The sequence below is a fragment of the Ursus americanus genome, chromosome 36 (assembly GCF_024610735.1).
Source record: "Ursus americanus isolate L20-20 chromosome 36, mUrsAme1.1.p, whole genome shotgun sequence".
NCBI classification, from domain to species: Eukaryota; Metazoa; Chordata; class Mammalia; order Carnivora; family Ursidae; genus Ursus; species Ursus americanus.
In genome coordinates, this window is record NC_142162.1 from 10,938,006 (window position 1) to 10,964,522 (window position 26,517).

The following is a 26,517-nucleotide window of genomic DNA, read 5'->3' on the forward strand; positions in this document are numbered from 1 at the left end:
ATTACATTAAGAACTTATCATTGCTTCCAGGAAAATCTACAGCCAAATTCTTAGTACTAATATTTTCATTGTTGCTATGTACACAAAAACACAAAAGAGCTTATAATCGTTTGTAATAACTATTCAGAATGGTAATTATTTTTTTAAAGTTTTAATTTAAATTCTAGTTAGTTAACATACAGTACAATATTAGTTTTAGGTGTACAATTTAGTGATTCAACTCTTACATGAAACAACCAGTGCTCACCACAAGTGCACTCCTTAATCCCCATCACCTATTTAACCCATCCCCCTGCCCGCCTCCCCTCTGGTAACCATCAGTTTGTTCTCTATAGTTAAGAGTCAGCTTCTTGGTTTGCCTTTCTCTCTCTTTCTTCCCCTATGCTCATTATTTTAAAAATTCCATTCAATAGATTATACATTAAATAAAACCATAGTATATTGATACTGTAACAAATCAAGTATTAAATTTCCTGGATATCATAATACTGTTTTAAGGTTTTATATAAAGATATCTTTTGAGATACATATTGAAATATTTAGGGATAAAGTGTGTGATAAAGTACAATTTAGTCTTAAATGTTTCAGCAAATAAAAAACTGAATGTGAATGTGAGTGTGTGTGTGTGTGTGTGTGTGTGTGTGTGTGTGTAAACAAAGGGAATAAGTAAAATGTTACCAATTTGTGGATCTAGCTGCGGTGTATACAGGTGTTCATTATACTACTATTTTAATTGCCCTGTAGATCTTAAATTGTTCAAAATTAAAAGGTAAGAAAATATTATAAAACAGAATGCATATTTTAAAAAATTCCCAATTAAGCAAAACTATCAAACACAGAGAAACAGAATTAATGAGAAATATAAAAAAACCTTTACGGACAAAATTATAAAAAGTTATTGAAGAACACAAAGAAGACTTAGATAAATGAAGAAATTCACTGTGTTCATGGATGGAAATATTCCATGTTATTGTCTGTTTTCTCCAAAATAACCTATGAATGCAACACAATTCCAACTCCCCCCACCCAGATTTTGCCATGGATTTTAACAAATAATTGTAAAATTCATAGGGAAGAGTAAAAATGAATACAGAAGTAATATCTTATACTCTATACAAAAACAAATTCCAGATACATTAAAGTCTTATAAGCAAAAAAGAAAACTGTAAAAATTTCATAGGGAATTTTAGAATACTTTCATGACAGTGGGGTAGGAAAGGATTTTAAAGCATACAAACTCTAACGGGAAAATTAAAATTATATGCCTTTTGCCATTGAAATTATATACCTTTTGTATGAGAAGAGACGCCATGAACAAAATGAGAAGTCAAGGGGACAGACAAGGAGGAAGTATCTAAAATGTGTGCCATTGACAAATTATGATTATCCAGAATATATTTAAAAAACTCCTAAAAACCAATAAGTAAAATACAAACAACCTAGTAGGAGAAATCACAGAGAATAGACAATAAACATGTGAAATATTTTCAATCTCAGTAATTAGGGAAAACTCTAATATGCTGTTGGCAGGAAGTATAAATTGAAGAATCATTTTAAAGAAAATCTACTAAAGTTCTAAATCAATAACCCAGAAATTCCACTTTTAGGTCTATCCCCTAGATACACTCTCACTCTGATACTCAAGGACATAAGCATAGCAGTATACACGGCAGCATTTGTAAGATCAACAAATACGAAATAGATGTTGCCCAATAGATAGCAACCTAATGGATTCTATGATACAGTCATTCCACCAGCAAGTGGTTAGTCATATTCCCTTGTGAGCAGAGGCCTGAAAAGGCGAAAGTACACATATCGTGGAATATTTATTTCAATCTTCTCCTACTGCTAAATGCTTACAATCACCCTCATTCCTGGAGGTTTCACTGAATAAGTATGATCATGGAAATGTTCAATTAGCTCCAAATCTCAGATGACGAATTCAGATAATACAAAAATGCTTACTAGAGATGCTACATAAAACATAAGTTTCCTGTAGCCCCAAATAAAACTAAATACATAGCTGATTTTGCAAGAAAGAAGGGAAAATCCTCAGGTATCAGAATAAAGACAGAATTAAAAATTAGAGAGGAAAAGATGTGAACTGAAATTTCAGTTTTCTACAGGAACTTATTCCCCAAAATCTGAAGACATTTGCAGTCACCCTTTCTTCCTGGAAAAATCCCACTGAATAAATGGGCCCATTGAAGTGTTCTATTGGCCTGACCAGCCAAATTCTTGTCTCCCAGTTGACTGGGAAATGGCTGTACTTTTTTAGATAGGTATGGATCTCCAACACTGAATTCTTAAAATTAGAAGTCTTTTCTGTGATGACTTAATAAATAAATACAAACTTTTTCAAGTGGTAAAGTGTAATCAGAAGTGCCATCAGCAAATAATGTTATTTGATAATCCCAACTTTTGTAAACACAGACAAGTGTTTATAATTTATATGTAAACTTAATTGAGGAAAGAGATTACCACACCCCTCTTAAAAAGTTAATCCATATTGGTGGAACCTCTACTGAAACCATCCCCCAGAAGTCTCCTGGAGAAAAATGTAACAACTATTAATTTTAAAAATTCCAGGGAATGATAAATTACTCACGGTCACAAACTCATTTAACTTTTAAACCCTCTTGCATTTCCTACCACAAATATCAGAACTAGTTAGTTTGGGTGTTGCGGTTAACTGATGTGAAACTATATTGATTTAAGATTCTATTGTAAAATTAAATAAGAAGTGCCCTTTATTTTCATATTTGCATTCACTTAAGGGCATTTTATAAATTAATGCTAGAAAATTGCCAAAGCAGGTCTTTGCAATCACAACCATAAGCAGAAATCATAATATCTCACAGCATTTTTGAAACTGAAGAACATAAATGCTGCAACAAGAGACTAAACTCTTCAATAACTTTGGAAACATGATAATCAAAGTACTGCTAATAGAGACGTGGAGAGTACTCAAATGAGGAAAAAATAAATGAAAATTAAACATCTTCTCCTTATTCAAAATGGGGACATTATCCCCAAATAGATCCCAGCTCTCCTTTAAAGCTTGAGACTTCCCCTTCCACTGCTAAGAAAGCTTTCTTGATTTATGAAAGTGAAATGGAAGAGTTGCAAATCCTAGGCAAAGATAAGCGGTTTTTCTCAATCACAGTGCGGGAACAAAATGGTAATACGTTATCTATGCAGGGGCTACAGGAATTAAAAGCGGTTTTCCAGGCCTGAGATTTCTCCACAATTCACAAAACCAGCTACTAACTACTCCCTAATCTTCTGTCAACCCCCCCAATCCAGGAATAGGAAATGCAGAGCTCTAGATCTTTCCATCTCTCACGCGTCTTGGAAGAATTTTTGTTCCTCTCTTCATCCTTCTCCCACCCCTCTGTTGCCTCCCTCCCATACCTAACTCCCCCCTCACACCTCCAGTCAGTCTACTTAAAAAAGATATTTACTTATCTCTGAGATTTTACACAAGTTGGGCTCCCTCTGCCTGGGATAGTCGTCTCCATCCCCTACCCCTTCATTGTCAAAATCCTGTATCATCTGAGCAGCCATTTAACATGTACTATTAATATCATCTAATGACAGAAAATAATTACCATGTTAACTAGAAAAATGAGGATGCAGAGTGATATCTATTCTATGATAACTCTGTAAAAATGTATGCTGATAAGTGGGTAAAGATTAGAAGGTAATACGCAACAGCGATAGTAACTATTTTTAAAAATGAAAGGGGCACCTAGGTGGCACAGCGGTTAAGCGTCTGCCTTCGGCTCAGGGCGTGATCCCGGCGTTATGGGATCGAGCCCCACATCAGGCTCTTCCGCTATGAGCCTGCTTCTTCCTCTCCCACTCCCCCTGCTTGTGTTCCCTCTCTCGCTGGCTGTCTCTATCTCTGTTGAATAAATAAATAAAATCTTTAAAAAATAAATAAATAAAGTAGACATTACTATTAAAAAAAAAAAAAAGAGACTTGCTTACAGGGTCAAAGCTCCTTCACAGTGTTTGGCAGTAATAACCATGATAGACTAGAGCACTCAGAATCCTTAGACTTAGGAGAGAGCTGTGGTTCTCAAAGTGGATTCCCTGGACCAGTGGTATGAACACCACATGGGAATTTACCAGAAACACATTTTCAGGCCCCATAGCTACTGAATGAGACACTCTGTGGTGGGGCCAGTAGACGGTGTTTTAACAAACTCTCCGGGTGATTCCAATGAACGCTAAAGTTCAGACCCACAGGTAAAGAACATGAAGGTAAGAAAGGGGAGTGCTATAGTTAATGCAGTTGTGTGACTATTCCCCTTCTAGAAAACCATAACTTTATTCAGTCAGAACTATAAAATTTCCAAAAAGGAACAGCTCATCATCACTTCACATTTTAACACTACTCTTAAACGTGATAGCACCGCATACACTTCTTTATACATGAAATGCCTCTGGAAAGGTACACATCAAGCTGGTAACCTATATTTGTGGAAAAAATATTTTCATAAGATCTGTAGACTAATGTTCACAGTTTATTCATAAGTAGCCAAAAGCTGGGAACAACAGAAGTGTCTGTCAAAAGGAGAATGGGTAAACATACAATGGAATACTACTCAGCAATAAAAAGAATGAGTTGCTTATACAAACCACCACATGGGCGACTGGAAACATTACATTAGACAAAAGGAGCCAGATACGAAAGAATACATACCGTATGATTCCATTTATATGAAGTTCTAGGACAGGCCAAACTAAGCATGGTGATAAAAGGTTGCCACCGGAGAGTGAAGTGGTAAGTTGACAGGAAGAAGGCCCAAGGGGACATTCTGGAGTGATGGAAATATTCGTCGTTTTTTTTTTTAAAGATTTTATTTATTTGAGAGAGAGAGTGAGCATGAGCAGGGGGAGGGGCAGAGGGAAAGGGAGAAGCGGACTCCCCACTGAGCAGGCAGCCCAATGAAGGACTTGATCCCAGGACCCTGGGATCATGACCTGAGCCGAAGGCAGACGCTTAACCGACTGAGGCACCCCGGCGCCCCCAGAGTGATGCAAATAGTCTACATCTTAATTGAGCTAGATGCTACGCGTGTTGTTGAAAAGCACTGCACATCAGAGTGTACATTTAAAAATCTGCATTTCACTGTTTAAAAATTTTACTCCATTCCCCCTCAAAAAAGAAAAGCAAAATAAAGACATTATCAGACAAAAAACCCGAGTAAGTTTATTTCCAGCAAATACTAAAAAAAACTTCTACAGGATGTTCTTCAGGCAGAAAAAGGTGATCCTAGCTGAAAAGCCAGAGATGTGACAAGAAACGAATAACAAGTAGAGAAGTTAAACATCTGAGGAACAAATACTAACTACAAAAAAAAATGTTAGCGATGATGATGTGTGTGCGTGTGCACGTGCCCACACCCCTGTTTGGTGAGTTTCCCTCGCCCGCCTGCCGGGCTCTGCTCTTCCCTCCTCTCCACACTCATCTCCTGACACCACCGTTCTAGTCTTCTTCACGTTCTTCTCCATCTTCTCCTCTGCACGTGCCGTTCGTTCTGTTTACCTGGACGGCTTTTTTGCCCCACTCTTCACCTGGCTAACTCCTATTCGTCCTTAGAATCAGATTAAAGGTGACTTCCTCAGCCTTTCCTCATACTCACTCGCTCCCCTCCTTCATACCATACAACATGAAGTCATCTTGCCTGTTAAATGCTTTTATCTCACCTTCCTTTTCCTTCACATTTATAAGATGTGTGATTAGGTATTTACTGTCCTTCTCTTCCCGTAGGCGGCAAATTCAGTGAGGTCTGTCATTCGTCATTATCACCTTGTGGCCTGATCCAAATGCCTTACACATAGTAACGGTTCAACAAATATGCAAGCAAATACAGAATTCAAGTACTTGAGAGGTCCACCTAAAAGCTGTTAACAAAATAGACAGAAAATGTGGAAGAACCTAAGAATCGTTACAAGTTAATTCTGCACCTGTTACATTTTTCACCTTCCTGAGAAAGATTCTCTGCTGTTAAATTCTTCTATTTGGGCAACTAGTTGCAGTAGGACAGTGGAGAGACCAAGTCTTTGGTATTAAAGAAATCTGAGATTCAAGCCCAGATCTGCAATCTAATGGGACCAAGTCTTTGAGCAAATCACAATCTCACATTCCTTATCTGTAAAACGGAGATAACACTATCTACGTCTGCAAAACTCTTTCAATGATCACAGCTACAGCGTGAGAACATGTGGCCTGGTGCTTGGAATATAGCAGGCATTCAACTAAAGGCAGCTCGGAATATATTTAGGCTGACGCTTTACCTTAGAGGAGGGTATTTTCATGAAAGCATCTCTATGCACCGACATGACTGTTTACATGCATTGCCACAGCACATCTCATAGGGGGGGAAGCCAAACGTTTGGGTCAGGCCATGGGGTTATGATGTTGCACTACGGACGTATTCATTCCTCAAGACTTCAGAAAACTTACCACAACCTTTTTTCATTTGTTTGTGCTGTGTCTTTCTCCCTGCATTTCTTCTCCTACCTTCTCCATTCATTTATCCTCTTAAAACTCTGATAGGATTAGCAAGGGAGCCAGCCTAAGAAGGGAGAGGTCAGTAACACTGATGGCCACAGAATTCAGTGGACAGCGGGTTCAGCAATTCAAGTCAGCCACCTTACATTCTCTCGGTACTACACGATCTTCTGAATACCAGACACAGCTAGGGAATGGGAGAGTCAGCCGATGTAAATACCCTGCTCTGACAGGTGACAAATACCTATGCCAGGTCACCGAGAGGGACAAAGCCAGAATTCCATCCTAGTCAGATTCGAATCTCTATCCCCCTGTCTACCCTAAATGATTTATTTACGGGTGCCTTCCAGCTCCAATATCCTACTCCTGCATGACAGATGAACTGCTAATAGGTAACTGTAGGAAAACAGACACACAGTGCCTCTAATCTCTTCCTGGTGCAGAGGACTCACGGTCAGGCCCAGCTTAGGCAGGGCTTGGGGGCTGGACGGAGTCTCGTGGGGGTGCGTGGTCAGCACGCTCACCAGCCTGGGGCACTATGGGAGAAGGGCAGTACCACACAGAGCTGCCTCAGTCGATGCCCACTGGCGCCGGCGCCGGGCACACGCGGCCCTGTGCCACAGCAGTACTCCTAGCGGCAGACAGAGGCGGTGCCTGCCTGCTTGGGAAACCAGGGACACCAACAACCTAACTACAGAGACCGGGCAAACAAGTAAAGACAATGAGAATAAGAAAAGTCAGAACTTTTACTGGTAGGGAAGGTACTTATGGCTAGAGAGAGCCCTGAGGCATTAGATTTGAATTTGAGAAACGGATATGAATTAATGACTTTTAAATACACGTATACAGATTGATATAGAAGTAGGTATACATTTATGTGTGTACACACACACACACACACACACATTTCTTAAGTGTTTGCTGAGCTGGTTGAAGAGCAATGACATTCAATAGTAATGAGCACACTAAGCACCCAGATCTTGGCTTCTAAAAGGCATTTTCTCCTAAATGGCACCAGTGTTTCTAGAAGGAATGGCTGGTTCCAGACAGTGGTGGGCCAGGCAAAATACAAGGGGAGTCTGGAACATCTTCTGCTAGAAAGTCACGAAGGGTTCAAAGAAGGATGGGGCTTGTCATATGAACTAGGAACGCCCCTGAAACGGCTTTCCACTGACCAAGCTGATCATTTGAGCAACAAAATATTGAATGATAGGAAATAATCACAACCCATTGAATAAGGTGGAATTTTACACATCCATGCTGACATAAATAAATAAATAAAGGACAAAGGGAAAGCTCTTCTTACACAGAATGCCAGTTAATAAAGATGGAAATAAAAAAATAGTGGTGTTTGATTCAGGTGGAAGTCATCAATGAATGCTAAACGTGCTGGATGGAAATCTGATGAAGGAAGGGTAGGCTACTTGGCATAATCTCTAAAGATGTCCCCACAAAATACTGATCGGTTATGAAGGGGGAAATAGTGACATTACAAAAAAGAAACCTGGCAGACACCAAAAGGATCAAGTGAGCGAGGTTATCATTGACAGTGATGGGACAAAGCAATATGCACCCCCTCGGAGGCACGGAGAAGAATGCAGCATCATCTCTGTGATTCCTCCCCAAAAATATGACTTTGACGTGGCCCTGAGGAAGGAGGAAACAGACCCATGCTGGGGAATATCCTACAAGTTGTAAGGCCTGTACTCAATAACTGTCAAGGAACTGATACAGATTAGAATAGACCGCAAAGCCATGACAAGTACACGCAACCCATGCTCCTATGTGGGCTCTTGGACCAGAAAGGAAACAGAAATTATTAGAACACCTGGCGAAGATTGATGGGCTCTGCAGTTCGGATGGTAGGTTCATATCAATGCCGATTTTATGGCTTAGAGGATTGGACAACTGTTATATAGAAAAGTGTTCTTGTTGGGGCAACTGGGTGGCTCAGTCGGTTAAGTGTCTGCCTCTGGCTCAGGTCATGATCCCAGGGTTCTAGGATTGAGCCCTGCATCAGGCTCCCTGCTCATTGAGGAGCCTGCTTCTCCCTCTGCCCCTCCCCCTGCTCATGCTCTCTCTCTCTCTCTCTCTCTCACTCTTTCTCAAATAAATAAATAAAATCTAAAAAAAAAAAAAAAGGAAAGTGTTCTTGTTTTAGAAAAATACACACTAAAGTATTTAGAGGTGACAGGGCATTGTGTCTGCAGCTTGCCCTCAAATGGTTTAGAAAAAGACTAATGAGGGGCACCTGGGTGGCTCAGGAGGTTAAGCTCCTGACACTTGACTTCTGCTCAGGTCCTGAAATCAGGATCATGAGATCGAGCCCAGCGTCAGGCTCAGCGCTCAGCACAGAGTGCCTTTGAGATTCTCTCTCTCCCTCTGCCTCTGCCCCTCCCTTTGCTCATGTGCATGCTTGCATGTGCTCGCTCGCTCTCCCTCTCTCTCTGAAATAAATAAATCTTAAAAAAAAAAAAAAAGACTAATGAAAAGGATCCTCCAAAATCCTCCAAAAACGATTATGGAGGAGTTGTAGTGAAATATCAAGAGCAGGAGAACTTACATGAGGACGATCCGGAGTTCTCTGCACTGTACTTCCAACTTTCCTGTTGGTTTAAAATAACTAAAAAGTGAACAGCTATGAAATAAATTCTATTTATCCACTTCTTTGGTCCCATGGAAACCCATGAAAAATAGAATGATGCTGGAATTAAGGAGCTGCAAAAAAGGAGCAATGGCAAAGTCAACACATCAAAGTGTGGGATAGATACTAACGAAGCTGGGGCTTAACCTGTGCTTCTCCTCCCTTGCGCAGTGAATAAAGGTTTGGGAATTGTGTTCCAGGCTCGGTATGATGCCAGCTCTGCTTCTGCTTGGCATCAGGGGTCTAGAAATGTCAGCAAAGGCACTTCTTAGCTACCCCGCTGCTTACGCACTGCTGTCACTGTCCCCGCCAAAGGCATTCATTCTTCTGCATGTGCAAACTGTACTTCCAAACTGGCAGTGGACACGCTCAACTCTTTCCCTTTCCTTCCTTCTCTACCTTGTTTCAGTTGTAGGAAACGGACATTACTCTAGATGTTTTAAGAAGAAAGAAGTTAATCTAGGGAATTGGGGGCTTACAAAATCGTTGGGAGAGCTGGAGGGGCAGGCTGCAGCCTGGGGCCTCCCGAGGCCCTGGAAACAGCTCGAACTGGCCCACCCAGGAAGCTGCCACTTCTGTCCCCATCAGGAAGGCAGGGAATCCTGGGACACCCCCAGATCGGCTGGCTTAACAAACATATCCCATCTAGTCATCAGGAAGCGGCCACCGCCACTGGTTCTGCAACTTCCTATCAATCCTCACAAAACAAGTTACCAGATATTGAAACACTTCTGCAGGAAAAGTCAATGTCTACATGACTGTGCTTGTCAGGAGAACTAGCCAAAGAAACAAGAACTTACGCTCCACTTCATTTCTACTTTCCAAAACTCAAGTAAGTGTGCCATACTGGGAAACCTATTTCAAAATCCCATTTCCAGAATGCTAAGTGCCAGAAAATATGAGAAACACAGTGTTTGGCTTTCCAACCTCTGCCTAACAGGGAAGTCCACTGAAAAGAGGCTGGAAGGGATGCTGAATTCCAGTGTCCATGGCTACCACACGTCTCCTCACCAAAGGTTGGTGAGAATTATCCTCTATTATTAATCCCAAGCGACTGTCAGAGCAACTCTGGTATAATTTATATTCACTACTTCCTTAGTTTGTTATGCTATAATGACAAAAGTCTGCACACGAAGCCAAGACCGTCTCTTACTAAAAGACATTTATATGTGGAATAAGAGCTAAGGCTCACTGAAAAGTGATAGAGAGGAATTATGATCTCAACTTTGGCTTACTTCAATGAGCCACTAATATGCTCATACGGTGTGACTCAGTGGTTAAAATATTGGTTAAATTATAATTCTCTGAGTATCTTGTATCCCATGTCTGTTCATTTTTCTTCTTGTTTCGGTTTCAAATTTAAAATAAGAATCATCACTTTTTGCTGTAATAGAAAAGCTACCTTATTTTTAAGCAACAGCAGAGGGCTGCCTCTTCCCAACTCCTCTGTGAGTTCTAAAAAATAACAATGTTTTCTTCTTAAAAAAAAAAAAAAGTGAGGGGGAGTCTTCTTCTAAGTCCTCTTTTACTTTGTGATGGACCAGAAAATACATGACAAATCAGAGTGATGAGATGGTAACCTCTATCCGGAAAACTAGCGATTTTCATCTTTCCCACCAGACTGTGAGTTCCTCACAAAACAGGCAGGGACTGTTTTTTCTCTGTGTATCCCTGCGGCCAGCACACTGCATGACACAGAACAGACAGTTAAATAATGTCTGTTGAATGAATAACCCAGAGGAAGAAGTGGAAGACAACAGTCCATCATCATGTCTCTTATCTTCCGATCTCACTCTCTTCCTCAATGTGGACAAAGCAGACAGAGGGAGCTGCAAGGAACTTTGAGTCATGGGACTGACAACTGGACCCCCATTATGCAAACAGCACGGGCCCCACGCCATGAAACTTCCTAGAAGTACAAATCCCTCAGGATGCAAGTTCAGGAACACCTCATTTCAAAGGGTGGAGTTTCTGGCCTTTAGCCCCAGTTGCTTACTGACCACTCACTAACTGCCATAATTCGTTTTATTTCAGCTGCGCAGGTGATGTGAGAAGCAGATAACGGAAAACACAGGACCTGTACCAAAGAGAGAAGAGTGAACGATGCCTCTGGCAATATTCAATGATCAACTGGCTTTGCTGGAAGGGAATGACATGAGAAATCTGGAATCAGGATCTACCTCTGAGTAATAACGACAAAAAGGGAAGAAAGTCCAAGGCCAGCCTGATTGGGTTGGATGTCAGCGTGAGGTTATCTGCACTGAACAGTTTATGGTAGCAAAACAGGGAGACCTGACCGATAAGAAGAAAGCTATCACAGGTTCAACACCCCATTTCTTCCCTCTGATCCCTTCTGCTAAACAATAATGGACGTTAGCAGGAATATCATCTTTGGCCATAACATACTGACTGTTGTTTCTGAGGGTCTACCAAGCTGCCACCATTTTCCCACCACCAATTTGCTTCTTTTTGGTAGCAATAACTAAGAAATTGAATTCTAATCTATCACATGATTAGTCTCAAAACACTAAGATAACTTGCCTACATAAACAAGTTGCCCACTGTTTATACACAAAGAACTGTCAAGATAAATGTAAAAAACATTTTGTAAAAGACATTTGAAGATACCAAGTTACTAAGAGAAGGAACTATTCCAACACTGTCAGAAGATAAATTAAATTTACCGTGATGTATTACAGTTTATTGGGTCCAATCTTGATAAGAGGTACATGTGACAGATTGGCCAGTCAACAAGAACGCTTAAATTTGATTTTTTCCCCCAAACTGAACTTGTCACTTTTAGACTAGATAGCTTTTCATCTCCCACCCATTCCCATTTTTGAGACAATCATCAAGAATTTAGGGAAGCCACATCTCATTTAAAACGGAACAACTCTTTCCAAATGGCCTCATTTTTACCAAGCGTCAGGCATAACCAGCCTAAGTTATTTCGCTGAGAAGACACAGCTTTCCTTCTCAAATCATGAAAATTTTCAAAGTGAACAGCTGTGGGAAGTTCTTTAAAGTATTTATACTTTTTTGACTTTATTTTTTAAGTATCACTGAAGACCAGTGAAACATAGCACGAACTTGCCACACTTGACACTTGTTGCTGAACAGGAGGACGATCTATCTGCCTGCTTCCCCATCGCCGGTCTCCAGTTAGGGGGTTAAACGCGATTTCAGATTAAAAAAAAAAAAAAATCAAAACAGCTAATGACAATTCTCTTGGAAGTCTTCACGTCAAAGTCCATGAAGTTAAGTCCAGCGGGCCTGTGCCAGCGCCGGCTCGTCAACAGCCGGGATGCTGAACTCCGGGGCAATCCGCCCCACCCCCCGGAGCTCACGCACCGTCGGCGGGGGGTGGCAGGAAGAGGCCGGCGGGGCGAAGCGCTGTCCCCCCCCCCCCCGCGCACTCACGCCTTTCGCTGCCTAATGCCCCTCCTCGGCACTTCCTGAAGGAAACTGACAAGGAAGGCGGCGGCTCCGGGAGGAGAGGGGTGTGGAGTCCACACGCTGGCGAAGAAAATGCCGCTCGCTAAAGCAAGCACCCCCACACACACCCACACCCACACACCCGCGCGCGCCGGGCCGCCCCAGGTCCCCGCGGCGCCTTGCGCGCGCCCGGAGCTCGCGCGGCGGTCGTGGGGGCTAACAGCCGACCCTTTGGCAGCCGCCGCCTCCTCCGTCCGGCAGATGAGCAGCGAGAAGGGAAGCCCGCCCCGCAGCCCCTCGGCCCCCGCACCTCGTCCTCCGGGAGCCCGAACACCTCCACCGCGCAAGTTGCCATTTCCGAACGGTTCCAGTAAACCGGACGCGCTCGCCCCCGCCCAGGAGTGGGAACAGTAGTGAGGAGGAGGAGGAGGAGGAGGTGGTGGAGGAGGAGAAGAGGGAGGAGGCCGGAGGAGGTGGAGGAAGAGGAGGCGGCGCTCCCCCCGCCGTCGCAGCGCCTCCCCCGGCTAGTGGGCGCCAGTGGCGCTAGGGAGTGCGGCGGGAAAGGGCCCGCGGCGCGCGTGCTGGGGCGCAGGGGTGGGGGCGCGCGCGGCGGGGAGAGCGTGCGTGGGGGACTCGTGTAGGAGGCAGGCGCGTGGCGAGGCTCAGGGCGTGGGGAGTGCGCGTGGCGGGGGCGCGCGTGGCGGGGGCGCGCCGTCCGCTCCCGCGCGGGGAAGTTGATGCAGCCCCAGGCGTCGCGTCGAGCAAGCCCTGGAGGCCGGGGACCGTCAGCCCTTCCCCTGGGAAACAAAGCTGCGGTTTTCCCCAGCAACAAGTCTCACTCAGATCCGCTCCAGAGCTCGGCGTCTTACTAGACGCCTGGGATCGGGAGCGCTTAATCCCAGCTTCACCACAAGCCCTTTCTTGTTGGTTAAGGCTGCCGATTCCAATAGAAGCTGAACCTTGCGACCTCGTGGGGGAAAGCCCAGCCTGAGTGAGGCAGCAAATGGGGAGGCCTGAAGGGATCTCATCATTCTTGGACTCAGGATCTGAAATTCTCTCCGTGTGATTTTTAAACACTGTGCCAATTCATAAGCGATTTCCTGTCGTATGGTCTATCTTTAAAGCCTACCCATAATGTCCAGCCTCCAGGCTTAACCCTGTAAACCTGCTTAGCTGAGCCTTGACCTGCAGCACCACAAAATGTAGCGAAGAAAAGGAGAAAAAATGCAACGAACTAGGACCTCCTGTGCTGTGGAATAATCATGCTTATTTTATAGTCATGTCTGATGGATTTTATAGTTCCCTAATCACAGGAAGACTTTGGTGTTGAATAACTGATCTAACAAGGGTAACATTATGAAAGATACTTTGTTTGTTATTTCTAACGCATACAAAAAAAAATCTTGTTAGAAAGTTCTCCTTTAATCCTTTCTCACTTTTTTTTTTTTTAAGATTTTATTTATTTATTTGACAGAGATAGAGACAGCCAGCGAGAGAGGGAACACAAGCAGGGGGACTGGGAGAGGAAGAAGCAGGCTTATAGCGGAGGAGCCCGATGTGGGGCTCAATGTGGGGCTCGATGTGGGGCTCGATCCCATAACGCTGGGATCACGCCCTGAGCCGAAGGCAGACGCTTAACCGCTGTGTCACCCAGGCGCCCTTAATCCTTTCTCACTCTTAATATCTGCTCGCTGCCTCTAACACTAGATTTTTGAGATCTTTAAGGTTTATTTTTCCCCCCTTACTCTAAACCCCCTGGACCTCATCCGTTGCCATTGGCATGGTTTCAGCTACAATCCTCCTAGAGATCTCAGACTAAGAGCTCAATAGTGCAAGATATGTTACTATTTAATTTTCTGTAACTGAACTTAGTTTCTATGTTGATTGAGCTTCCTGTCTGCTCAAGTGGTAAAAAACTTAGTCCTAATCAGTTCACTGTTCTTCCTAATCCTCGTTTTGCCCTTGATTGTACACTCTAGCAGGCAGTTTTAGTGCTACGTCATCTCGGGGATGGAGGGCATGGCACAGCCCTCATCTCTCCAAGTTGGCATTAGTAGAAACATTTTTCTTCCCACTGGGCTCTAATTGTAGACATCTGTATCCATTAGAATGAGGTTTAGCTGTTAGTAATAGTAACCCAAACTAACAGAATTTAAGGATAGATGTTATATTGTTCTTGTATATAACAGTTCAGAGGTAGGTAGGCCAGGGTAAATAAGGCTACCTTGCTCCACAAAGGCATCAGAAATACAGGCACTGTAAAGCTGGTGCTTTGCCATTTACAGGTGTGGTCCTTATGCTCCTAGTCCAGAGTGCCTCAGGCTCCAACCATTACACCCCTGCTCCAGGCAACAAGACAGAGGAAGGAATGAAGAAGGGAGCTCAGGTCTCATGCTCGTCTTTTGAGAAAGGCTTATAGAGTCTTCTACTTAAATTCATAGAACAGAACTGAGTCACATAGCAGGATCTAAATACGGGGTAGGCTGGCAAATACAGACTTTTCTGGGGAGGCTTGTGGGGTTCTGTTACTAGGGATGGTGGCGTGGGGTGGGGGGGAAGCAGACTAGCAATGTATGTCCTAGCATCTTTGCCCTCTGGCATTGAGGGAGAAATCAGCACTCCCAATCTGTTTCTTGTCTTCAGGCCACATAATTTCAGGCCCAAAGATGAAAACCCCTTCTGGGCCTCTGACCTCTCTCATCTGCCGCTGGTCCTCTGCACCATTCTGTGGCTGCTGAGACCCGGGGCCTGTCTCCAGCCTGCTTTGGGTATTCAAGCTTTGCATGGCTTCTGCAGTATTGCTGTCATTCCACTTTGGTAGGCAGTGGGGATAACCGGCACTTCTTTAAAGCCTTCGACGTAAGATTGTACCCAGGATATAGGTCATCTCTGCTCTTGGATTCTACAGATCTGGGGAGTTGTCATTCTCCAATCTGAGGGAAAAACCCAAGTACTAGAAAGGTGTTGTTCTTGGAGGTAGTCATTGTGTCCAGTGTTATCCAATAAAACTTTCTGTTATGAAGGAAATCGACATCTGCACTACCAATATGGTAGCCACTAGCTTACTTGGTTATTGAGCACTTAAAATGTGGCTAATACAAATAAGGAATAATTTTATAGTTAAGTTAAATATTTACTTGTGGTTCAGATTGCCATATTACACAGCACAGGAAATGTGTCCCAAATGTGTCCAAACATGTCCCAAATTGTAGACATTTTTTTAAATTAAATTTTGAGTACATGCAAAAGATTTAAAAATGTTTAAGGTATGAAGAATAAAAATGACACTAATGTACTCACCACCCACTGTAAGAAAAGGAATATTACCAAGAACTTTTTTGTACCTTTTGTGCCCTTTCTTGCCCCCACCAACAGATATCTACTATTTTCAATTCTATGTTTACTGTTTTCATGTGTTTTTAAAATTGTTTCACCAGCTGGGTATGTATTCCTAAATAATACATTGTTCATTTTTGTGTCTTTGATCTTTATATAAACGGAATCATAAAGTGACTTACATTTTCCTACCATTCTATTTGTGAGATTAATTCATGCTGAATAGTTGTAGTAAATTTATGTTCACTGCTGTCTTATATGACATTGAAGGACTTTACCACAATTAGTCATTCTTCTGTTGTCGGACATTGGGGGAACAGGGTTTTTTGTTTTGTTTTTAACTTGGAAACACCTCTTATTATATGACTTAGCTGTTTCAAATGTTTGTAGCATGCTGTTTAGATAAATGGGAATGGTGTCTCTGAAATTTAATGATGGTTCAAAATTTTTGTATCCGTTGAGGAGCGTAAAGCTCAGTCGGTACTGTGACTCTTGATCTTGGAGTTATGTGTTCAAGCCCCACACTGTGCATAGAGATTGCTTTAAAAAATTTTGTATCAGTTGAGATAAATGAAGCATCAGATTCCTAAGCTTTTCCCAAAGGTTTATTATACTCAAGGACAAAATTATCAGTTTGTGTTTATGGTGTTAAAAGACTGACCCCATTATGCTTTTTTTTTTTTTAATGAAGTAAATTGTAAACGTTTTCTCTCACTGAAACCCAGATACAGCATAGTGCTTCTTGTGTTAACTTTCTCTTTCATGCCATTTTAAGAAGTTTGAACTTTACACTTCAGCAGTGAGAGCAGTGCTTCCTTTTTTTTCAGATAATTTTTTTTCTATTGTTTCATTTTGTTTTCCTGTTACACATAATGAGGCTATAGAGTCTTGTTTGTAAAAGTCTTTTTATGAAACAAAATGTTATGCAAGAACATAATGAAGTAATGATGGGGACACGTCAAAAGGACGCAGAAGCCAGCTAAAGGAGGCTCCCGCTGCCAAAAATGGACTAGTAGGCACCAAAATAAATTATGATAGCAACAGATTATAATCCAGTGAATAAATCTGATACTGTAAATCCATACTGATGTAAATTATACTAAATGAGTAAATTCAGTTTGACAAGTGACATTTTTACAGTGTTTGATATATCTTTCCACAAAATACTTATTAGTTACCTGGGGGAAAGGCTGAACAACAGCACCATTATCAAGTATTCAAAATAACGATCAGTAATGGGGCAGATCAAATTCTGGGATCTGCTAGGGTGTGTTGACCTTAGTGCTATGCCTGCCAAACTAGAATCTAATCATGTTAAAGCATCAGACAAATCCAAATTAAGGAACATGCTATAGGGGCACCTGGGTGGCTCAGTCGTTAAGCACCTGCCTTCAGCTCAGGGCGTGATCCCAGGGTCCTGGGATCGAACCCCCCATCAGGCTCCTCTGCTGGGAGTCTGCTTCTTCCTCTCCCACTCCCCCTGCTTGTGTTCCCTCTCTTGCTGGCTGTCTCTCTCTCTCTCTGTCAAATCAATAAATAAAAATCTTAAAAAAAAAAAAAGGAACATGCTATAAAATAACTGGCCTGTAATTTTCAAAGTGCAAAGACATAGAAGTCAAAGAAATCTGAGGAACTATTGCAGACAGAGATTAACTGTATTAGGGTTCTCTAGAGAAACAGAACCAATGGTGTGCGTGTGTGTGTGTGTGTGTGTGTGTGTGTGTGTGTGTGAAAAATTTACCGTAAGGGGTTGGCTCATGCAGTTATGAAGGTTTGCAAGTCCAAAACATGCAGTGTGGCCCAGCGGCAGGAGCTGATGGTGTGGATAAAGTCCAAAGGCTGTCTGCTGGAGAATCCCTGCTGGCTTAGGGGAGAAGAGTCTTTTTATTCTATTCAAGCCTTCAATTGATTGGGTGAAGCCCACTCACACTATTAAGGGCAACCTGCTTTACCCAAAATTCACCAATTTAAATGTAAATCTCTTCCAAAAACACCTTCCAAGTTGACACATAAAAGTAACCTCACAGAGACGTGCAAATAAAGGCACCTCATGATTCTGAACCCCATTGCTATAAACGACGTTATTGAGGCATTTGCTGAAACGTGAGTGTTTCTGAGGATGAGGTGGTTGTAATGCATGTCAATTACTGGGTTCTGATGACTATATTGTGGTTATGTAGATGAGAATGACCTTGTTCGTAAGATGTACACACTAAAATATTAGGAGGTTGTTGGGCAGCAAGTCAACAAAATGCTCCTCAAAGGATCAAGAAAAAAATTTCTTTATACTTTCAACTTTTCTGTAAGTTTGAGATTGTTTCAGATTTTAAAAAATGAAATTATGCTGGTTAAAAATACATAAAGGTCTCTAATAAAAGGAACTAGCACTCTTTGGAGAAATGGCTGATTGTAGTCCTGGGGCAGGAAAGGTACAAGATGAGCCTGCAGCAGCTTTTCATGCCAGAAAATAAGGAAGTGCTGGGAAAAAAAAAAAATCAAACCCACAATGATGGGGGTATGTCAGAGATCTCCCAATGGCCAAAGCTGGGACAATTTCAGCAACAAAATAAAGTAGTATTGAATTATATCCAAAGCATAAAATAAATATACACAAGTCCATATTGATATAAGTAAATGATTAAATAAATAAGGGAGAAGACACAAGTTTTGTGTAGAATTCCAAATAATTTATGTAGATACTAAAGGAGGGGAGCATAATCCCACTGCTACATTGTGTGCTAAGCTTAGCATCTTTCTCCCGAACAGGACAATATGGAAAAGGAGGAAAAAGTTGAAAAACCTGACAAACACAAGCTGAGCCAGGTGATCAAGGTCAACATCAATAGTGATAAGTCATGCTGATAGCATGTACCCTTGATATGATGTGATGAACATGGCACTTTATTTACCTCTGCGAGACCAAAGACCTAGAACCCCAGTCTGGTCAGGAGAAAAACATGACAATCTGCAAATGTCTGATCAGTATTCCCCAAAGCTGTCAAGGTCCATCAAAAACAAGGAAGCTACAGTCATGAATGCTGTAAAGAGACAGGATAACTAAATGTAGTAATATACAGTGGTATCATAAGGAGGATTCTGGAACAGAAAAAAGGGCATTAGGTAAAAACTAAGAAAATCTGAATAAAATGCAAAGTTTACTTAATAACAATGGATCAATATTTATTAATTGTAACAAATGTGCCACAGTAACATAAGACAACAAGGGAAACTGGAATGTAGGGTATAAAAGAATACCCTTACTACCTTCACGATTTTTTTTAATGAACTTAAACTGTTCTAGAAAATGAGTTTATTTAAAAAATAAAGAAATGAGTAAATAAGTAGATCTAAAAGTCTTTCAAAAAGTTTTATAATTTTTACCACTATGGCCTTGAACATATTTCGCTATATTTATTTCAACATACTTTATATTTTTCCTTGTTATTGTAAGGATAGTGTCTTTTTAAAAATATTACATATCCTAACAGTTTATTGCTGGTATACAGAAATATATATAGTTTTCTATACTTATTTTGGTATTCAGCAAACTTCCTGAAGTTCATTATGTCTAAAATACTTCATTTATCTTTCATGTAGCCATTTGTTAACATCTTTGAATTTTGTTTTTTCCATTCTAATCTCTTGCATTTCTTTTTCTTGTCTGAGTGTCCTAATACTTGGATATACATGGTGATAACAGGTATAATTGACAGGATACTTGCTGTAGGGTTTTGGGTTTTGTTTTCCTTTTTTGTTTTTTTGTTTGTTTTATTTTGTTTTATTTGATATCCTTTCTTTGTTGAAGAACTTCACTTCTATTCCTAATTCAATAATAAGATTACCGGTCATAAATGGACATTGGATTTTATTTAACAATAAAATAAATACCTCTTGAAATAATCTTGTTTTCTTTAAGTTTTTTTGTATGTTAAATTTTGGCAAGTTATGGTGATTATGGTAAATCCTAGGCATAATAATGTAGTATTTTCAGATTTCAACTTAATCAAATGATTATTTTTCTTTTCTCCGCATTGTCTCATGGGTACCAGGAGCTTGCATAGGGTCATGGCAATGGAGGAGGGTGTCTGGTTTCTTCCTGTTGTCCCTCTATATTGGAATACATAGCAGTCATTAGTTTACGTGCCATCCTCTGGTTGTTGTCCCATCTCTAAGGGCTCTTCTTGGTCACTGGCCATCCCCTTTCCTCCTTTTAGCATTGTGGAAACTTCCACCTGCTATTCTCCTACTGCTGTGGAGACAGAAATCTTGGGGGTCTGGACTCCAGCCCACTGTCAAATCCCACCATATTGTAATTTCTACTACAGCTGCTGCCTCTGGGCGATGTCAGTGGGAGAACTAGCTGGGGTTTCCCAGCTCCCGGGGCTCCTGACGGGAAGTGGGGCAGACCACATTTTCTCTTAGAGCTCCTCCATTATTAGGGAATTCTAGAATTGCCTCCCTCTGACAGCTCAGCAGCGAGGATGTGGGCAGGGAGTAGAGTTCTTTCTCGGAGACCTTCTTCTCTATGTTGTTGTCAGCGCCAACTCTCTCTTCAGAGTAGGAAAACCGGCTGCTTCATCATTGCTGCTTCTGCCTAAATCGGTACCAATGGCATCCACCGTGGCTCTTGGTAGTCAAAATGTAGGTTTTGAGGCTCCAAAAACTTTTTTCTCAATCTATTTTCTCTACTGGGAGATTCAAAGCTCTATTTTGAAACTTAGAAACTGAGCATTGACTCATCTCTCTCTTCATTTCTGTAGTAACAGCCCTCCCCCAGGGCAGTAAATACAGGAGGCATCACTGCTGCCTGGGTGTGGGGAGAGGAAGGGAGCCAGGATATTCCAGGGATAATACGTAGTTATCAACAATAGAATTTCACAATAATACTGTGCCACAGCTTCCACACCCTTAGCTCTTTTGTAAGCTTCACACATGTATTTCTCACTAGCTAAGTCGGCCTGAATATCGTGAAGAAACCTCAAACTTAATAGATCCCAAACTCAACTCATTGTTGCCCTATATTCTGTGTCTCTGGAAATGGCATTACTGTCTATCCAGTCACAAAGGCTAGAAACTTCTGAGTATCCCTAAGTTCTTACCCCTCACTACTCCCCAAACCGTACCACGTCAAGTTGTTATACAGTAGAAATTCTCCCCTCAACCTCAGAGGGTTCCCCCCCATCTTATTGGTATCTATGACTAATGTCAGTGTACCCACTGTTCTCCGGTTATTGGCCCAGACTGAGAGGTAACTCTTTCTGGAGCCACCCTGTGTCTTCCACAACACAGGTTTGTGTGCTGGTAGTTTATTTTCGGATGTGCTATCAAACAGTGATGTCCTGGAGTCAGCTCCTGCCGGCCCCCAAGGACCAATTGTGCACACCTCTGTCCAGCTGTAGATTGAAGATATCATGTTGGTAGCTTAAAATTAACCATAGAGTGAGGGGGCGCCTGGGTGGCTCAGTCGGTTAAGCATCTGACTTCGGTTCAGGTTATGATCTTGGGGTCCTGAGATCAAGCCCTGCATCAGGCTCCCTGCTCAGCGGGGAGTCGGCTTGTCCCTCTCCCCCCCCCCCGCCCCTCCCCTTGCCCATGCCTTCTCTCTCTCTCTCTCTCTCTCTCATTCTCTCTCTCAAATAAATAAATAAAATATTTAAAAAAGAATAAAATTAACCACAGGGTGCATATTTACACCACAGAAACTGGCCAACACTATAAACAAGGTTAATTTTTTTCCCTAGAGAGCACGTTATTAAACATTTATGAGCCTACTACTCATCATAGGGAACATGAGTGAGGGCCTCAGATGACAGAACAGGGAAGAGGGTGAGACCAATGCAACGGCTTTGGAGTTACTGAGTTTGAGTAATACTGCTAAGTTGATTTGGGGCACATTCTCACTAAGGACCTTCTGAAGAGCCATGTAGAATGCACCTCAGAACTATCCTCCCAAGAAAGGAGTATCTATACATTGGTTGTTATCCCCTAGCCGACAGGGGTTGCCTCATGGGCTGTTAACCCTCTTATTTCCAGATTTGCTTGTGCATAGAATGGGTAAGTTCTTTCAGGCAGCAGTGAAACCCAAGTGCAGAAAGCACGTGATACGCTAAACAATTGAAATGGATTGCTGTCTACACAGCTGGTTGCTGCGGCAAGGACTGAAGTAAAAGTTGGGCAAGAGGATATGAGGCAGAGTGCAAGAGGAATCCGACACAAAGGTTAGTAGGATGAGCTGAGACTCCTACTGCAGTAACCCGTCTCAGGGCCTTAATTAATATTCATCATCTCTCTCCTAAACCACCCAGTCTGGATTTCCCCCACCCTTGGCTAGCACTTCAGTAAATCTGGGTTGTTGCCTGGTGGTGACTCAGATTTTTGTCCCTGAGGTATATGAACCATCAAGTTGTATTAACCTTATTGGTATGTGGTTGCTATAATAGCCCATTTACAGTTATCATTGGACATGTAAGTACCAAGACATGCCCCAGTGAACCCCCTGGGTTCCACACACAGTTTATCTTTCTTGTGTAGCCCAAAACTAGCTCCTCACAATCATCAGTCAATCCCTCTGCCCCCTATCAATATGATAGCTCTTTTGTTTTATTATGGGTCCACTAGCATGAGAAGCTCAAAACGACTAAGTGATCATCATAATTTTGATTATAGTGGGAACTTTACTGTATCTCCAGGAAAAAGAATTCCCCTTCCCCACTTGAGGAGCTAGAACTTCTAATCTTGTGAGAAGAGTCTAGCCTACTTTTAGTCTTTGGGTCACAGATCTGGAGTCCAGCTGTTAGAACCACAGCACCATATGTGACCCATCTGACTGCCCATTGTAGTAATGTCCACAGGCCTCTGCTCTTCCAGACCCCTCACATTCTTATAAATATAGTTTCATGACAATACCTACTACTGTCATCCCTGCACTACAGAAGGTAGCCAGTGAGCTCAAAGTTGTCAGTAGCCCCCTCGCCAGTGCATTCTTTGTTGTCTTAGTGAAGTGTCCTCTTAGGGAACAGACGTAGGTGGTGAGTTCTCTAGCCCCACTTTATAAATCAATTCTAGTATTCCTCCCTCCCTGGGCCTTCTGATTTTCTCCTCAAAGATTCTACCAAGGTAGGTCAAGGGCCTCTTCTTCATGTGCTGTATGCCTTGGTCATGTCCAAACCACAAGGAATAACACCAGCAGCATATTAAGACTGGATCCAGGTATCCTTGTCAGGACTTTAAACCCCGAGTCAGGGGAGAATGCTCCCAGGTGAATCAATTCTGCCTATCCTTTGTGGTCTGCCCTGAGAGGGCAGATTTCTGACAGGGTCTTGAAGAGGATGAGTTCATCTTGCGAGGCACCCCTTGTCACACTTTGCGGGGTTTCTAGGTGAGAGAGGCTGCTTGACGCCGGCAAGGGTGAGAAAACTGCTTCTGCCAGTCCGGGGAGTGCTGGGAAATCTGGGTGATTCGTGTCCTGGGGCTGCCATAACAAATCCCCGCCAACTGGGCGGCTTAAACAACATGGATTTCTTTTCTTACGGATCTGGAGGCCAGACGTCTCAAATCTAGGTGTTGGCAGGGCCGCCCCCCCCCCCCCCCGGGAGGCTCTAGAGGAGAATCTATTCCTTATTCTTCCAGCTTCGGGCCGCTCTCGGCAATCCTTGGCCTGCGGCAACACCGCTCTCGTCATACTGCCTTCTCCTCTGTGTGTCTGTTATTTCCCTCTGCCTCGATCTTGCAAGAACGCTTGTGAGGACATTTAGAGCCAACCTGGATAATCCAGAGTAATCTTCTTATTGGAAGAGGCTTCATTTAATCACATCTCCAAAGACCCTTTCTCCACATAAGGTAACGCCTCCAAGTTCCAAGGATTAGGACTTAATATGTTTGGGTGGCCATTAATCAACTTACTAGTGGGGTTTCAAGATTCTCAGGCTCTTCCGACTCGATGTCCCCATCTGAGGTTTCGGGGTTTGGTATTTTCCCCATCAGAACCCTGACTTTGGTGTGACCAACCCGTGGAGGTCACGTATTCAGTCTCCCGTGTAGTTTTGCTGACTTGACCTTTGAAGCGTGGGTCTTGTTTTTAGCATGATCTGCCTTTGAGCTGCGGGAGACACAGGCCTCTTTAAATGCTGCCGTAGAAGCTTTCTGACTCACTACGCTCCGTGTTCGTGCTGTCTTTCTGCCTCACCTTTCTTCCACTGGAAGGCAGCTACTTGTTTTTTAAGATCCCTCTCAAATGTCATCTCTCCCTGAAGTCTCTCACAATTCCCCCAGACAGATGTAGTTGCTCTGTTTTCTGTGTAATCACAGCCCTTTATTCTTACCTTAGTTTTTTTTTTACTTTAATCAGCTTTCATTCTTTTGAAAAATTGTTCATACCTCTTTCATAGTACCAAAGGCATTGTCTTAGAAATCATCTTCTAGAGCTCCCTGAGTTAGTCTTGAGTTCCTTGAACATAGGAATTGTGTATACCTCACCACTGAATGCATAATAGCCAGGCAACAGCTACATGTTAAATGAATGAAAGTTATTTCTCAGCAAGGAGGAAATGCATGTGTAATACTCATATGTTTACCTTATACAATATTTATGGAGTTTATGTTGCTTTCTGATTGCACATGATTTAATTCTACGATAAGCCATATCTACACCATTAACACTGTGTACTTTGACCAAATGCTGTTGTTTTTTTAATTCCCAAACATAAAATAAACTTAAAAATAACACTCAATTTTAGTTATTCATCATGTTGAGTGATAAAAGAAAAGGGGATTAAGAAAAAAGCATCAGTAACTATGACAATTATATGGTCTTTCTACAATGACGAACTTTTACTTAAAATGAGTAGCATTTAGGATTTTAAATTATATTTGCCTGAATTATTAAAAAGACAGAAAGGTAACAATTTGAATTGTAAAACGTTTTATATTAGTCCCTGGAAAAGAAAAGACCTTGTATTTGTCAGTTCTATTACCCTAACTGTTCTTAAATCTGAATTACAGAATTTATCTATAAAAGTGATTTTGAGGGGCACCTGCGTGGCTCAGTTGGTTAAGCGCCTGACTCTTGATTTTGGCTTAGGTCATGATCTCAGGGTTGTGAGATCGACCTAGGCTCTGTGGTGGGGGTGGAGCCTGCTTAAGATTTTCTCTCTCCTCTTCCTCTGCCCCTCCTTCACTCTCCCTCTCTCTAAAAACAAAATGATTTTGAATTAAACATTTAAGAAATTGCTTTTATTTTATTTCTAATATGTAGGGTGAAAGTATTACAAATGAGAATTTCTACACTATTATTTGAAATTATTCAAATGTGTGAATAAAAATAACATTACCTCCATATAAGACCAAAAAGAGAAGCTGGCAAGCAACTAGAGTCACAATATTTTTTTTTTTTAAGATTTTATTATTTATTTGAGAAAGAGAGAGATAGGGAGGAGAGGGAATCTGCCGAGCAGCGAACCCGACGCAGGGATCGATCCCAGGATCCTGTGATCATAACCTGAGCCTAAGGTAGACACTTAACTGTCTGAGCCACCCAGGTGCACCACAATATTTTGTTTAAAAAGTGAAAATTAGGGGCGCCTGGGTGGCGCAGTCGTTAAGCGTCTGCCTTCGGCTCAGGGCGTGATCCCAGAGTTATGGGATCGAGCCCCCCTTCGGGCTCCTCCCCTATGAGCCTGCTTCTTCCTCTCCCACTCCCCCTGCTTGTGTTCCCTCTCTTGCTGGTTCTCTCTCTCTCTGTCGAATAAATAAATAAAATCTTTAAAAAAAATTAAAAATAAATAAAAAGTGAAAATGATCCTATCAATAATATGGTGTGTGTTTGTGTGTGCATGTATGCATATGTAATTTTGTCTTCTTTATTTACATGCCACATTTCTGAGGCAAAGAAGTCACTTCTAAGTTACACTCATGGCCTCAAATGTCTACACCAATGAATAAACTGTCTTCAGATTTTCTTACCAAATATAGAATAACATCCCAGGTTTGTTATTAAGAAAAGGTAAGTGAAATGGCTGGAGGGTTCTGCAGAAAACCACTTATATTTTAAGCTAAAGCTTTTATCTACCTTCACAGACTTGTTTAGGTTTTGGTTGAAGAGACTCAAGTGCAGGTAAATAATTTGCAAGCAATTTGCTGAATAAATTGTTGCATTTCAATTCTTCCTCCTTCTCTTGCTTCATGCTTGAGACCAAAAAAAAAATCACTTCTTCTAAGAAGATATTTTTGAGATTAAAACACTAAAGCTGTCTACGATACAGTGGGAAAGTACAAAATACAACTTGGCATCTTTAACTGGAAATACTTATAAAATAACAGAATTTTAGAATAGGAGGGCATTTAACACTAGGGGTTAAATGATGGATACTGTTTTGAAGGACAAAAACTGTTTATTGCAGAATAAATACAAATATACTGACTATAAAAGTAATGGTCTTTTTTTCCTCTGTGTTCCACATTGAACTTTTTGGATCAATCTTAGGTATAGAAATATATTCCCTCTTTATGTGAAAAATTCGTAGGAAATAATGAGAAATTTAAACAAATAAATTAATATCACTAGAGGAGCAGTTTAAGT

At 41.8% G+C, this 26,517-nt stretch overlaps 1 protein-coding gene across 5 annotated transcripts in view; it reads right to left on the bottom strand.

Annotated features, from left to right (window-relative positions):
• NEDD4 (NEDD4 E3 ubiquitin protein ligase) overlaps positions 1–26,517 on the bottom strand; it is a 129,435-nt gene that overhangs the window by 98,780 nt on the left and 4,138 nt on the right. Inside the window, exons 1-2 of one of the 5 annotated variants that reach the window (XM_045791215.2) lie at positions 12,916–13,060; positions 4,712–4,826 (exon numbers count right to left, since the gene is read on the bottom strand). The exons of 2 other annotated variants lie outside the window; for them this stretch is intronic. In XM_045791215.2, coding sequence (XP_045647171.1) covers positions 4,712–4,825 — 114 coding nt within the window. In that variant the 5' untranslated portion in view covers position 4,826; positions 12,916–13,060. Of the gene's footprint in view, positions 1–4,711; positions 4,827–12,915; positions 13,075–26,517 lie in introns of those variants that run through there. 2 more of the 5 variants (XM_087859185.1, XM_087859188.1) reach the window with 2 other exon arrangements.